Consider the following 14,955-nt stretch of genomic DNA (forward strand, 5'->3'; position numbering starts at 1 on the left):
ATCACAGCATATTTTGTTTGGTACCATGGTCATACTCGCACCACTTCAACTGGGACAGCTGATTGGCAACATTTCACAAAAATAAATTGCACTGGTTTTTGGTTGAAAGATTTGGAACAAAGGAGTACAGAGATATTTTGATACTGGAGTAGGTGAAAAGTGATAAATTATTGAGTCTGTGGTGCGTAGAAATGGTACGGATTTGGTGGAACAGGGCTGGTGTTGGCTTTAACCGCAAGACAAATCTTCAGACAACATTACTGAACACCTACAGGGACACACTGATATGGGATGCTGAAACTGTATTCCCACAGTTCCATGCACCAGAGCAGACCGTTCTTGCACACATTTTCCTGTGACTCAAATGCACATTTAGCTTGCATTACACTCTATCTTTAGTGGGTTCCTCTCCCTCTCTAGGGGGATGAGGCAAGGAGGGCTGGTGTTGGGTAACAGTGTGGCGGCTTCTTTTGAGTATGTCCTTGTTTCCTGTTGGGCCCTGACTTCTTGACACAGGCCAAAACCCTTTTTGTTGCTCACCCTGTGACAGCGCATGCAGTCTAGCCGCTGCCTCAAAGTGCTTGATATTACAAATTTTGCGGCTTTCCTTTAAAGTTAAGTTATTGTCTATAATATACGGGTCGATTTTACACAAACCACAGATTCCAGGCCTGCTTGGGACTTCCATCCTCTTAACAATATTTCAAGATTTCACACATCGCAGAAAGACTATGGCTGACTATGCAGACTATGGCTGCAAATCAGTTTGTCAGTAAAAGTAAAACTTGTCATATTTCCTAGGCATAAATCAGATAAGTTTGACAAGTTTTCAGTCCAGAGTATCTTCTGAAGTTTTTTTGCCTTTTGGTACAATGACAAGAAGTGGTCCCAGGAGCTATGGTGGAACATCCTGTCACCCAGAAACCTACCCAGTGTCTGCCTGACCAGTCACCGGAATTCGTAATTCTCAGCTGACCTCTTGTTAACAGGCTTTGGGACCCTGTGCCATCTGAAGCACATATTCCCATACATAACCTCAGGATTGCGGCATCATGTTTGCCTGACATTGCTCTAATTTGCCACTGTTAATATGATTTACATAATGCCCAATGTTCATATGATATGGATGAATGCACAATGTGCAAAAACAGCCCACGAAGTTATTTCCCATCATTTTGGTAAACTCCAGTGTGGAGAAAAAACAAAAGACAAGTTTTAATCTGCCTTGACAGAGCTGTATTTTAATAATTAACCTTGTAATTTGCTACATAAATATTTAAGTGCAGTAACCGAATTTCTGCATGTTTAACTAGTCTCAGATTAATCCTTGGGGGCTGAATATATCTTTCACATTATACGCATGTTGTAGGAATATCATCAAAATGCCACTCAGAGGATGAATCTGACAGTGACAATGAAATGCAAATTCAGTGTTAAAAGATTCTTTGAATATGTGTTGTTTTAGATAGGGTCCTAAAATATTCCTGTGTGTGTGTTTTCTGAGTAAGACGAAAATGATGCATCACTGAATATGAACTGTAATTTATTATCTCTTAGCATTCAAATATCTAATTATACAGTTAATATTTTTCTTTCTCATAATCAGTCTCTTTTTTTTGTCATTTCTCTTTTCAGTGACAGTCTCCACCAGCACGTACTTTGATGGTTTCCTGGTCACTGGACTCTACACTTCCACCACTGTCCAGTCATCCATACCTGCTCCTGCTGCATTTGGCTTTGGTGAGTCTTGTACGACAATATTGAAAGGCATCCGGTGATCATCATGTTGTGTTATTAGCTGTTTCACAAGATAATGCACCACACCTTTTGGCCACCAAAGTTGTTGTGAGCAGCACGATAAAGTAAAACTTTTTCATTTAGTGTTTGTCAGTTCTGAAGGTTGCTGGTTCAAATTGCTGTAGATCTGCTGTACACCTACTGCTGTAGAACCCTTGAACAAGGTACTTATCCATAAATTGTTCCAGTAAAATTACCCAGCTCTATAAACGGGGAAATAATTGTAGGAAGCTTAACACTGTAAATCCCTTTGGAGAAAAGCATCAGCTAAAGGAATAAATGTAAATTCTTGACATGGGACAATGGTTAATTTGTAAAAATACTGGGGGCAACAGTTAGGGTAATGATTTAGGGCTGTTGCGTTGCAGTCTAAAGGTCTTGGGTTTTGATTGAATTCCAGCTGTAGCACTCTTGATCAAAGTGCTGACCTGGGATTGGAGCAGTGACAGTACTTTGCTGTTTAAAGAATAAATTCTTGTAAAGCTGATTATCTTTTATCTGAAGATTGTTTTTTTTTTTTTTTCTCTTGGGCAATTCAATTTTTTTCTTTTGGTTGCAATAGTGGTTTGAGCTGCTGCCATTGGACCTAAAGGTTGCAGGTTTGAATCCCACCTCCAGTTGTAGTACCCTTGAGCAAGGTAAAAATCCTGAACTGATACAGTGAAAACTGCACAGCTGTATAAATGGGTTCTTAATTGTGGGAAGCTTAATATGGTATGTTGCTTTGGAGAGAAGCATCAGCTAAATGAATAAATGTAAATGTGAAATGAAGAGGGAGGTGTTATGAGAGGGTAATGGGTCCCTGCAGAGCATAAATGTTTCCAGCACTGGTTAGTTCATAGTGTTACGTGAAGAGGCTTGTTGGGTGTGAGAAGTAATGTATGCTCAGGACTTCACGCACTTCATATACGCCCCATATACCAGTACTCAGGCTGGCCCTTCTGGCTTCTTCTTCAGGCCCTTGATGGTTCCACAGGCAGTTTCTCCACAGACTGCCAGCCAGTGATGGATGACCAGGGAGCTGCGCAGTTCTAGAGCTCGTTTTCTTGTGGTTTTTGGCAAAGAATAAAACAAGACCCTTAATTTTGTGAAAAATGTTAATGGAAGCCACAAGTCGGAATTCTAACCTGTAAAACTGCAAAGCGGCAACAAAACCAAAACCAGAACTTTATCTATTGCATGAAGAGTTCACAAAAGTCAGCTATGAACGAGAGCCGGTTTTAAATGCGCTGGGTGGTACAGCTGCTGCTTGTCGGAGGCACAGAGAGAAATACCTTTCCATGCTGAACTTCTCAGCGAATGGTTACAAAGAACACCGTTTTATTAGGAACAGACAGCTTCGCTTCCCTTGCTGCGTCCTTTCAGTATCCGTTTCCATGATCGCCTCCCGTTTTGAGCACGTGAACAATGTGAGTTTGCGAAGTTCCTCTTTGTCTCTTGCTGTGAAGAGGCATAAGGCCCACGGATGTGTGCGAAAGACCGCTCCGTTGCAAGGATCCAGGGAGTAGAGCGCTTGCACAGACCTCAGGAACTTAGAGACACAAGTGTTGGTCAGGGCTGCCACTTCTATGGTTCCTCATTACATTTGTTAGCGTACGGTCGCCTGCTCTGTAGCCGTACTCCCCCAACCAGCATCTCCTGGCCCAGATGTGGGCAGCTGGAGCAGTGATGAGGAGACGGGGGCGGGGGACATGTGGCTCCCAGACACGCAGCGGTGGCAGCAGGAATCCTAGGAATTCTCCTTTCACTGCTGACAGCTCCGGTCAGCTGGAAGAGGGCGCTGGGTGGGGGGTGCAGAACCGTTAGTGTGGGGGGGAACTCGCCACTCGTTACACCCGCGTCCTTGTAAAGATAGAACGATCCCTGTGGAAACACATTGTACAGCATCGTGCCAGCTAGACTCAGAAAAAGACAAAATGATTTGCTGTGGGCTGTTTTGTTTTGGTGTATTTTATAAGTGGACGTGTTGTCTTTCGGACGTTTTTTTCAGCTTAAGCGGGTCAATGTCAGGCAGCACCTCCGCGTGGTCCTTGTGAGACTGGCGTAGCGTAGGTTTCTGCCACTCTACGGGGTGTGTGTGGCAACGGAGGCATCAGGTGTGGTTTGTGGGGAAGCACGTGTGGAGGGAATAACCGGGCCTGCGGTTCGAGGTGAGGCGGCGGTTCAGAGGCTGCTGCTGTCCGCAGGGGAAAAAAACCGCAAGAAATTGTTTTATATGGAGGAGGTAGAGGAGTTCTTCAACACTATTTACTGAGTTATGACTCCCAGTTTAAACAGAGAAGCAGTGCAACTCCAGCTTTGACAGTGTTTTCAGTTAATGCAGAAGTGAGAAGGTACCAGAAGTGGGATTTGTGTGAGCCTGGAGGAAAAGGGCTTCCCTTTAGGGTGGATTGGGGGTATTTGAGCGGAAGGAAGCAACGAGAGCGTGGGGCGTCCCTGTGGGAGAGCCCGGCGGGTGCTTTGTTTGCCTGGGAATGATGCAGCGCTGGTTATACTGCTGCAATTAGTCACGCAGAGTAAAATAAACTTTATCGTGAGAACAAGGGGAACTTCAGAAGTTTTAAATGGCAAAGGGGCAGAAGTGCGCTAATTGATGGGGGTTTCGCTGAAGTAGGTGTGCAAGTGTTTGGCGTGGGCTTCGGCACATCTCTCTGATGGATGTCGAATGAGAAATTTGACAGCATTAACAAGGCTTCAGGTTGTATAGTTAACGATTCAGATGGAACCGGGAAGTTTTGTTCTTCTGGATTACACCGCGTATGGGACGCCAATTTGGAGATAACGTGTGAGAGAGGTGGAGGTGTAGGTTGTAAGTCTCTCGGTTTAGTTGGTCCAGGAGACGCCGGTGAACTTGAATCTCGTTCCGTAAAAGTCTGGCGCTGGCTAGATGGAGAATCTTCTTGGTTTGTGTTGAGCGGTTGTGGTGACGAAGCTTGCAACAGACCGGTACGATGTCGCGGTCGCGGCATCGTTTGAGAAACGCCAGGCTAATGACATGGTGCACGATCTTGTTCCGTAGGTTCCTGAATCTCCTCGTTAGTTTGAAGATATCCTCTCCATAGAGGCGACATATCAAAATCCATAGTCTTCCCCGGTTACCAGTCAGTTGACTGTAACCGGGGAAGACTATGGATTTTTGATAACCAGGAAGTTGTTAGTTCAGATCCCCGGGAGAGGCTTTGCTAATACACCTTGGAGTGAGGTTCGAAGTCTGAATATATTCACATGTGTGAACAGGCAACATCGTAAACTGCTGTGGATAAAAACAAGTGAAAAATAAAAATTATCAAGGCGTTGTTCCACAAAACTTGTTTTCCAATAAGGTGAGCTAGGGTTTATTTGATCGCACTGGGGACATAAGCACCGTAGGACCTGTAGTGTGTGTGTGTGTGTGTGTGGGTCTGAGCGCTGACACGTGTATGAGTGCGTGTGTGTGATCACTGGCAGATATGTAAAGGGAAAAGGGGTGGTCTCGCCACTGCCCACTGTGCCAGAACGCAACACAAAACCTGACTGACTCAGTTGCTGGGGAATTTCAGTTGCTTTATTATAGGCTTTTAAAAAAAAAAGCTTTTCTTCCATTAAAGAGCCTTTGTTTTCCATCCAGGATTTTGTCTGTTTAAAAGGGAATGTGTACAGTTTTTTACGGGCTTATTGAAACCTGGCATCGTCTCTTATTAGTGTCTGTCGTTATTTATGTTTATTTCTGTCATTATGCATTCCTTCTGGGTAAGCGTAGATGTATCTTGACAGAAAACACACCCGCAACAACCCTCTCCTTCATCCCATATGTGTGTGTGTGTGTGGCAATAAGAACCTTTAATGTGTTCCCCAAGCGAAGCTAATGAGAGCTCAATGAGTGCGAATGTGCGTTCATCACCGCACGGCTCAAACTTTTGTTTTTTTCTCTTTGACTGGAGATATTGGGGAATTTTGGAAAAAGCAGCACATATATAGCTTTGCTAAATCATAAAGGGATTACAGCTCCATCATTAACCGCAGTAGATTTTTTATTTATTTATTTTTTTTAATGGGGTTCAGGGCAAAGCAATAAACCGTATTGAGTGATATTCCTGTGCTAAACAAATTATTTTTGCATTCTTTTAGCTGACAGTTTCTCTGAAGCAGCTCACGGTGTTAAGGTACAATTATTTACCCATTTAAACAGCTGGATATTTTTACCGTATCACTTCAGGGTTAGTACCTTGTTTCAGATTAGCACCCCCATTTGAACCCAGATTCTTCAAGTCAGTGCCGTGTCTTACTGTCCCTAACAACATGCAACATGACCACAACAGGTGTAATGAATGTAACGCATTGGCCCTGGGGGGGTCTTTAATGAGTCAGAAGCCATCGCGTGGCAACAACAAGTTTCACAGCTGATTTACAATCTGGAGCTTGTTAAAATTTAAAGAACAGCTAGTGGGACATGTGGTGGGTGGGTGGGAGGGGAGGTGAATTGCCACATCATCACCAGCGCTGAATAGTAGGAGTGCCCCGGATCTGTCCCCCCAGAAGGCCACCGAATGATTTATTTTTAATTTCCTTTCATTTTGTATTTTTTCCTACTCCCGAGACAAATGAACATCCAAGAAAACGAACAGATGGAACAGGAATAGACCCGTGTAGCGCTCTCAGCCGTGTTCGGCATCGGTGCCCGTGGAAGCGCGTCCCCGTTGCGTGCGTGTACCCGTTCTCGGGGGAGCAAACGCGAACACGCCGCGATCCCACAACGGCTGCGGTGAACTTGGTGGCGGGAGCTCGGTGAAGAGGAGGAGCAGGATGGAGAGGGAGCGGCAGGCGGATGCGGGGGAGGGAAGGGTACCGGTGCGGAGGGGAGCTGTCACTCCCTCAAGACTTCAAACGCAGGAGCACTCTGTGATCAGGACGCTCATGCGCTCTGTGTTGACAGCTCCCTGCCTGTACCTCTTAGACACCACACACACACACACACACACACACACAGCCTTCAACACACACTCCTATGCAATGCTCAAATATGAAAATGCACACTTTCAAGTACACACACAATACAGATAGACACAATAACACAATGCAACAGATACATGTATATAGATGTACATCCCTGTATATATACACACGGTCTCTCACTAGCGTGCATACATAGAGAGTAACACACACCTGCATCTCACAGTGACACACTCACACCCACATACACTCGCCTCTACATGCACACAGCAACACTCATGCTCCTCGACCGTGTGTTGGCAGTCTCTGACATGCACCCACCTGCGGCATGTGAGCACGCACATTCACTCACACACTGGCTAATGATCACCGCAGATGCCAGCATCGCGTGGGACAAATGCGCACCATATCGTGGGGTAAAATATGCAGGAGCCGATGGGCCTCTTTACCACAGCTAACAGCACAGCCTGGCAGCGGTTGGCAGCTCGCCAGTGAGATGCGCCCAGTTAGTTTGACGCCGGTACCGGGAGTCTGTGGAGCTTTGTGCTCTGCGGAACCCGCCTTCCTCCCAAACCTGGGATCGAGTGGAGTGTGCAGGTTGTGGAGCAGTGCCCAAGCTCTTCTCCCGCATCCCAACTTTAGACCTTCAAAGAGAACCAGTAGAAAAAGCCGTACTGGGCAAAATGATGCTGTGCAGTGAGACTCTGGCTGAGTAGACCGGAGTGGTCAGTTTAGATCGTTGTGTGTGTGTGTGTGTGTGTGTGTGTTAGAACTACCAGTCAAAATGATGGTATTTCAGTATTAACTGGTATAATTTACTCCTCTGTATGTAATGTCCAAATAAGATTTTAAAAGCAAGACTCCAGTGTGGCTGCCTGAGATTGTGCTGCATTCACATCAGTTGCTGCTCAGAAAGTTGCTTGAAAGTTTCCGCGGATGCTGATATTACAGCAACAAAAGAAATCAAATCTGAACACCCGGGGGTTTCAAACACAGCGTTGACGTTAGGAAAGTTTAGCCGTATGTGTTCGCAAGTGATTATTTTTGTCTGACTTTCTGGGTGTGTGTGTGTGTGTGTGTGTGTGTGTGTGCAGGCTCACATAGGCTGGACTGCCCTAGAGTAGCCAGCCAGCTACAGAAGAGTCTGCCAGTCAGCAGAATGAAAGAGCCAGGGGAGTGTGTGCGCTTTTTTGCTGCTGGCTTTCATTTTCAAATATTAAAACATGGCGCTCGTTTATGAACAAAGGCTGCGCGCGCGTGTGTCTGTGTGTGTGTGTGTGTGTGTATAACTCTCTCCTCAGTTTGCCCTCCACAGCCGGCCTGCTGTGGGCCGCACTTCCTGTCCCCCTGTTGAAACCATCTGCTGCGTTGTCTCTTTGGCCTCCGCTGGGTCCCGACCCCCCCACCCTACGATCTGTGTTGTCCTGGGGGGTCTTTTGTTGTGACAAAGCACACGTTCCACGCGCGTCTCTGCAATGCGCGCGGTCGCCGATCCCCTCTAAAACCCCTTTCCCGGAAACGCATGACAAGTTTTTGAAGCTCATTCACGGAGCTCCCTTGATGCTTTTGATGGAGCTGATTCAATCGTTTGCACCCTGAGAGGTTAAACATGTCGCTAGACGCTTATTTATTATTTAAGTGCTTAACAGCAAAAGATACTTGTGTTCAAAGTGGCTTATTATGCACATTTTTGCCTATCTGGACAACTGGAAGTTTTCTGATTGAGTTCAGGTTCAGTTCCCTCCTCAAGGGTGTAACAGCTGCTTCCCTCTAGAGATGTGAAGTTCAATCTTTTATTCTTTCTTTCCTCTTTGTTCTCCATTGCAGCGTTCGCCGTTTCATATATTAGCCGCATCCTCGGTCTGCTTCTCCATAGCCGACATGACATCAGCCGTCCTTTGCTCATGTTCAAGATCCAGTTGCGTTAATAATTCTGGCGCCTTCCGGTGTTGCTCTGCCAGCGCGGTTTGCATCGCCTGCACAGAACGTCCTCTGTTGCTCTGCGTAAAATCACAGCTATCCTTCAAGCTGTGCCATCTTTTCTATGAGTTCGGCCACCGTGCAGATAAACTTTGCGCGGGCGCCGCTTTGCCCGTCCCCTCGGGCCCGTCCGTCTCCCACCCTCCGCCGCCGTCGACCTCCATCCTCTGTCCCGATGCCTTTAGCCTCAACAGGCTTGTCACTTCGCCGCATCTAACATGTCGCGTTTCGGGCATGAGAAAAATTAGCACAAGTCTAATCAAATTAATGAATCGTTCGGCTTGAGGATTCGCTGTAAGTCGTGTCAAATTAAAAATCAAATTAACTCAAGATGCCTTTCCGGGTGGTCTTGGGTGGATGTTTCCACGGCGATGACATGCGGAGGGGCGTCTCCGCTTGGGACGGACAGATGAGATGTGCCTGCGATGTAGTGGTATCTGAGGGCACCACCCCTGGCCTTGGCCCACACACTCCTCCCATGTCACTGTCCTGTCTCATTATGGCATGCCTCTGCTAATGAGCCCAACTTGTCAAAGTGGAGTTTAAGTGAGAAAGTCTGCTGGAGATTCGATGGCGTACTCACGCAAGAGCCAGGGGCGGAGTTGCGCATACCCGTGCGGTTTCCTGTTGAGTCTGAAAGTGCTGCGGTGGTCTTACAGTTGCTTGCACACGTGGCTTGGCAAGGGGCCTGCTGGTCAAGCTGCTGGAGAACTTGGTGCTGAGTGCATATTCCAGAACTTTCAAACTTTTCACCTTCCATTAAGGTGTAAAGTGCACAGCTGAATATACAGCAGCTCAGAAGTCACTGTTATGTGCTGGTTATGCTCCTTCTGGTCGAGAAGTAACGGGTGCGTTAAATCTCGATAATGTGTGTAACAGGTTCCGTGAGATGTCCGCCTACGGTAGTTGACTTCCGTTCCTCCAGTCCGGCAGGCCCAAGTTCATCAAGTTCATTTCACTGTTATGTTTTGAACGGCAATAAGTGCTGAAATGAAACGGAAAATCGGAAGAACTCTGGGTGTTTATCATTTACATTTATGCCCTTGGTAGGCGCTTCTCTCGAAAGCGACGTAGAGCTCGGAGTAAACACGTTGCATCAAACAAGAGACGAAAGTCTTGGACACATACACGCTATTATTGAAGTAGAGCTTATCGAAAACAAATGCAGTAGGTGTGAACAGCGGCAGGACACATTGCTTTCACTCTGATCTGCTCGGGTTCATGGAATCATATTATCTGGGGAAAAAAGATGGTTGCTTAAACATTCATATTAGAAAAAAAAACAAGCAAGGTAACTACATTAACAGACATTTTACCGACTGCATCGGATATAACCAGTTCATTTCTTCGAATTTATATTTAAATCTGTATATCTCTGGTTTTTCCTGTCACTAAGTGGGAATCTGATTTTAACAGTCATGTAAAATCAAAGTTTTGGTGCAACGCATTACAAAGTAATCCTTTACTTTAATATTCTTGTGTTAATAAACTGTGTTTTTAAAAAAACTGTAATACACCCCCCCATTCAGTCTTTTCAGTCTGGTTTGTCACATATCCGGTTCAGGATTTTTATTAATATCGCTTATTGTTAATCGGTACGAATCTTCATGTTTCTTGGTCTGTGACATTTTGTCTCATGTTATAGACCGAGACGATATTTTAAAAGTATACCATGCAGGTGTGTGAGAGAGATTGTGATGTGCAATGCATGGTGGGACCTGCATACCCGCATTCTCAGTTGCATTCCAGCACTCTGCAAACTCACTTCCATACTCAGCTTTTGTATTTGCAACCTCTGTTTTGCACCATTGTATTTTGATTTCCTAACTGTTAATTTATTTAAATGTGACCTATAGCGTTCATCTTCCAAATAATGATCTTATACATTGTAATGAGTCATATTTATTAAGTTGCACTTGTCAGGAGACATACCCGACATAAAAACACTTATTGTAGCACTATATGCGTGAATGTGGACACAGGTGGAAAGTATAGTTTAAACCAGACCAGTCATCACACGAGAGCTTTCAGTTTCCCATGCACCGACAGAAGCTGTTTTGTCAAATCCCAGCCTACTTGTCTTGGCATCCGCTCCAATTTATGCATCACATTGGCCTTTGAGGTTATGGATGATGGATGATGGGTGGTTGCCATGGAAGCACAATTGTCCTGGGGGAAATGGGAGTGGTGGTTTTGCTGCTGGCCTCATACATGCTAGCACACCCCCTGCACAACCCCATCCATGGTACTTACACATGAATAACACAAGCAGTGGCCGTGCCTCCAGGTGCCTTTAGTGTCGGATGAATTACCCTCATCCATGTGGCAAATTGCCCGGATCTGTCGCCACAGTGTTTAATGCTCCCTCTTCTTGCTCACATCACCCCCGCCCATAGAAGCACTGGCAGGCATCTCCATGGCCATTACCGCTCACTTCCCTTCTGGCACCACATGGCAGACCCCTGGTGTTACGGTGCCGATGCTTGTCTGTTGCCATGGCTGTCTGATTGGCAGGTGCTGTAATGGTTGACTGTGTTGGCTGCCAGTGGTGGTAGCAGGACGGAGCCTCTTCTGTTCTGCCCCGAGTCCATGCCGGAACCTGGCTACAAACTGACCTTGGGATCGGGTTCAAGAGCAAAGCTCTGATGCAGAACACTAGTTAGCTGTTGTCTTGCCTGCCATCTGCACCGTGTGTTTGGTTGGACACCGTAACTCCGTTAGCTTTGGGGCCCACGATGGGCCCTGTCCACGTCTTTCTGCAGTGTTGTCGGGGATTCTTGGTACATTTCGGAGGAGTTTCATCATGCATTGCTAACAAGTACTATCAGCGTTAGGACCATTTCATGTGCTGGTCAGGAAACACTGCTCAGGGAAGCCATGTGTTGAAATTTAGCGTTTTTATTAAAAGTGATTCCAGCTATGATTTAAATTTTTCACCAAAGAGTGCCAGAGCAACTAGCAAAAGTCTTTGGAGCAGATGGTTGTCATTGAATGGACTTTCAGGATGTTCATCCGCCCTGCTTCTTCAGCCTTGAAGGTGGGTGCGGTCTCTTACCACAGGGCATTCTGTCATAGTGGGTGATCGGTAAACAGTCCTAAACAAAAGGCTGGGTGCAGATTTGACTCATTAGAAGAACCACAAGGACTCAATGTTTTGTCAGCCTCTAAATCTGTGCAGTAGCATAACGGAATGGCTACACTGCATTGTGTCCTATAAATATTTATTAAATGTGCTGGTCCAGTAGACCTCGTGCTGATCGTTAGCTAGGGAGGCTGGTTAGATGCTGGGGTGCTGTCATGGGGCAAAGGGGCAAAGAGCCAAACAGCATTTAATTTACAGAGATGAGTTTTTGAAGGACAGGGTGTCTGTTCACTTCCATCTATCTTGAAAGAGACCCGCTTCCTCCTGATGCAACCAACCCTCCACCATTTTCATTGTCTCTCCAAAAGGTTATCAGTGTCGCAACTGATGAAATGATATGTTAATGGTAGCACCTCATTTGCAGACTTTTAGATCACGTAGAGCAGCAAATACCCCACTCTCCAATTAAATGCAGCCAGTCATGCGGTACAGACGAGCAGAAACGAAACAATCACGGCCAATACTAATGTGACACAACCATAAACCCACACAAACATTCTCTCTCCCACACTTGACACATATCATCGCATTATCTGCCCCGATGGTCAGCATCGTCTACATTCACTAATGGTCGGCATTGTCTGCACTGAGGATGATCATTTTCTACACTGATAATCAATACAATTGACATAGATTGTCATCACAATACTGTTTATACTCCCTGATAGTCAGTACTGTCTACACTGATGGTCTACACTGCTGGTCAATGCTGTCTGCACTGACAGTCAAAATTGTCTATGCCTGTAGTCCACATTGCCAGCTCTCCCTGACCGTCAGCATGGCCTCCACTGATGGTCAGCATAATAAACACTGAGATCATTACCTATCCAAATTTAGTTAACGTTGCCTACGTTCAGTGATTCAGTACCTGCGCCGATGGTCAGCATTGCCTGCACTAATACCGGCTTTGAAATGAGACACTGTATCCCATGTTTAATTAAAGAAAAACACAGCATCTGAGGACATTAATATTAATTTCAATATGAAACAGGGCTCCCTGCTGAAAAAAATCAAATAACCTTCCCACTCACCAGAGCGCCTGCCTCATGTGGCATTCCCTCACAGTGCATTTAATATTGTACTAATGCGCCAGTCTGTGCGGGCATCTGAATTAACACTGAAATATTCAGTACTGAGTTGTAACATGAATACTGAGTGGGTGCTAATGAAAGTGTGTTCATGTGTGTGGCTGAAGGGGGAGATTTGTAAAGATCTAGGGCTCAAAGATTGGTTGTGGCACTCCCAACCTGTATGAGCCAATGGACTTAAAGAGGCTAAAGGAAGTGTCCCGGTCTCAGCCTACAGGCCAGCGATAATGAGCTTCAGCATCTTGCAGCCAGTAAGAATAACAAAATGTTGAGATATTACAGCCCTTTTAAAAGATCTTAAGGTGGAAAGCTTTAACAGAGATGTTAAGAAATAATTCTCCTCTACTCCCGTCATCCTTCTGTAACGGTTGCCCACATGGCGCACACACTCAAGGAATCTGTCTTTATTCCTTTGCTGGTGACAAGCTGATTATAGCAAAGGAGACCCATGACCTATGGAGTTGAGTTTTGCAGGGGGTCAAGTGAGGACAAAAAAAGCCCTGTCTTCAAGGACTCTAGATGATCTGTGTTTATGATTTGACAGAAACCTTGAAAAAACCAATGACCAGTGATACAAGTGCAGCCTCACATGCTTACCGGAAAATTGAAAAACAAATTAACAGCACATGTGACCGGACCTCACCTACCGCCTTTGTCCCTCTTCCCAAGGGTGCTCAAAGGTATGGTTGGTACAACTGGGTGTGTCGCAAGATTCCTGTCTGGGTCGGACCACGGTGGTGTGATATAGTTAACAGCTGTGTCCTTCTGGAGGGAAAGGATCATAAGTGGAAGGCCAGGGTTGAGACATGTGCAGGATGAGAGTTAAGAGACAGGAAGGAAACTGTGGAAAACTCGAGGACCCTTGTAAGAGCCCTAAATGAAAAGCCCTCCTGTAGCTTCTTACTAGACTGAGTGACTTTTTTAGCTGTTGTGTGCTGCCAGGCCGTGTTAGAGCTGTAGACCGAAGACAAGGCTCAGCCTGTGTTCTACAGGGCTTCAAAGCCTTCGCTGGGCTGGCTGGGCGTACAGGGAACATGCCAGTGCCGAACGAGACACGGCGCGAAGCTGGAGCAGCCGCTGTTGGGGTAGGACGTAATTCGCCAATGTAATGAGACCACATCAACCGCTCAGCTTCCCTTCCCTTTCTGTGTGCTTGTGCACATCTCTGTGCGTAAGTGTGTAAGCAGGGCAGATCGTATGCAAGTACAAGACAGGATCTCCCATGAGACACAGACTGACACGGTGTGTGCTGCAGTTTCCGTGGACGCACCTGTGCGTTCGTGTGTCTGCGTATGTGGGTGCGAGAAAGATGGCAGTAAATCATGGCCATTAAAGGAAGGCCAGGGCTGATTTGAGACGCTCCACCTTTAGTGGGTGATTACATTTTGGCACTGTCATTACACAGCGAGGCAGCCACCACAATATCAGCATCTCATACGGTAATGGGCTGACCCAGTGACTCCTCGTAAATCACCCATTCATCATACCTCCCTGTCCAGAGCCAAGCTGCATGCAGTGGCATTTCTGCAGCTGGGAGACAGATCCAAGGAAAATGAAAGCTTCGACATTTGGGAATTGTGACCCCCCGCTTCCCCTCACCCCACTGGTGGAAAGAGTGACAGTAACCACAAAGGGGTAGGATATGGTATCAGTCGCCATCACCAAGATTACAGCTTTCTGGTTGGAGAGGCCCAGCAGCACAATGATCAACTGGATTAGTTTATGGAGCGGAAAGAAATAGCGAATCGAAGGGGCTGCCTCAACGCAGATGAAAGGGGTGATGAGACCGGACGTTAATTTAACTGCGTTCGCTGAATCTTTACACTGTACGCCTGGGACCGCGTGAGATTATCCCTCCCATTATCGCCAGTTAATGAGAAAATGATCGTGTGACAGAGATGGCCAGCCGTGTGGTGTCATTGCACTTCTGACAGAGTCGTCTCGTCCCGCATTCCATTCATAAATTCATAAAAGCTCTATAGCTCGGAGGTACACGGGGCTCATGGTGCAAGTGTTGGT

General features: G+C 46.1%; 1 protein-coding gene across 1 annotated transcript in view; it reads left to right on the forward strand.

The window, feature by feature from the left end:
• LOC108918695 (reelin-like) overlaps positions 1-14,955 on the forward strand; it is a 92,699-nt gene that overhangs the window by 15,420 nt on the left and 62,324 nt on the right. Inside the window, exon 2 of the mRNA XM_029247494.1 lies at positions 1,636-1,740. Within this exon, the coding sequence (XP_029103327.1) occupies positions 1,636-1,740 (105 nt within the window). The remainder of the gene's footprint in view (positions 1-1,635; positions 1,741-14,955) is intronic.

This window comes from Scleropages formosus, chromosome 21 (genome assembly GCF_900964775.1).
Source record: "Scleropages formosus chromosome 21, fSclFor1.1, whole genome shotgun sequence".
Taxonomy (NCBI): domain Eukaryota; kingdom Metazoa; phylum Chordata; class Actinopteri; order Osteoglossiformes; family Osteoglossidae; genus Scleropages; species Scleropages formosus.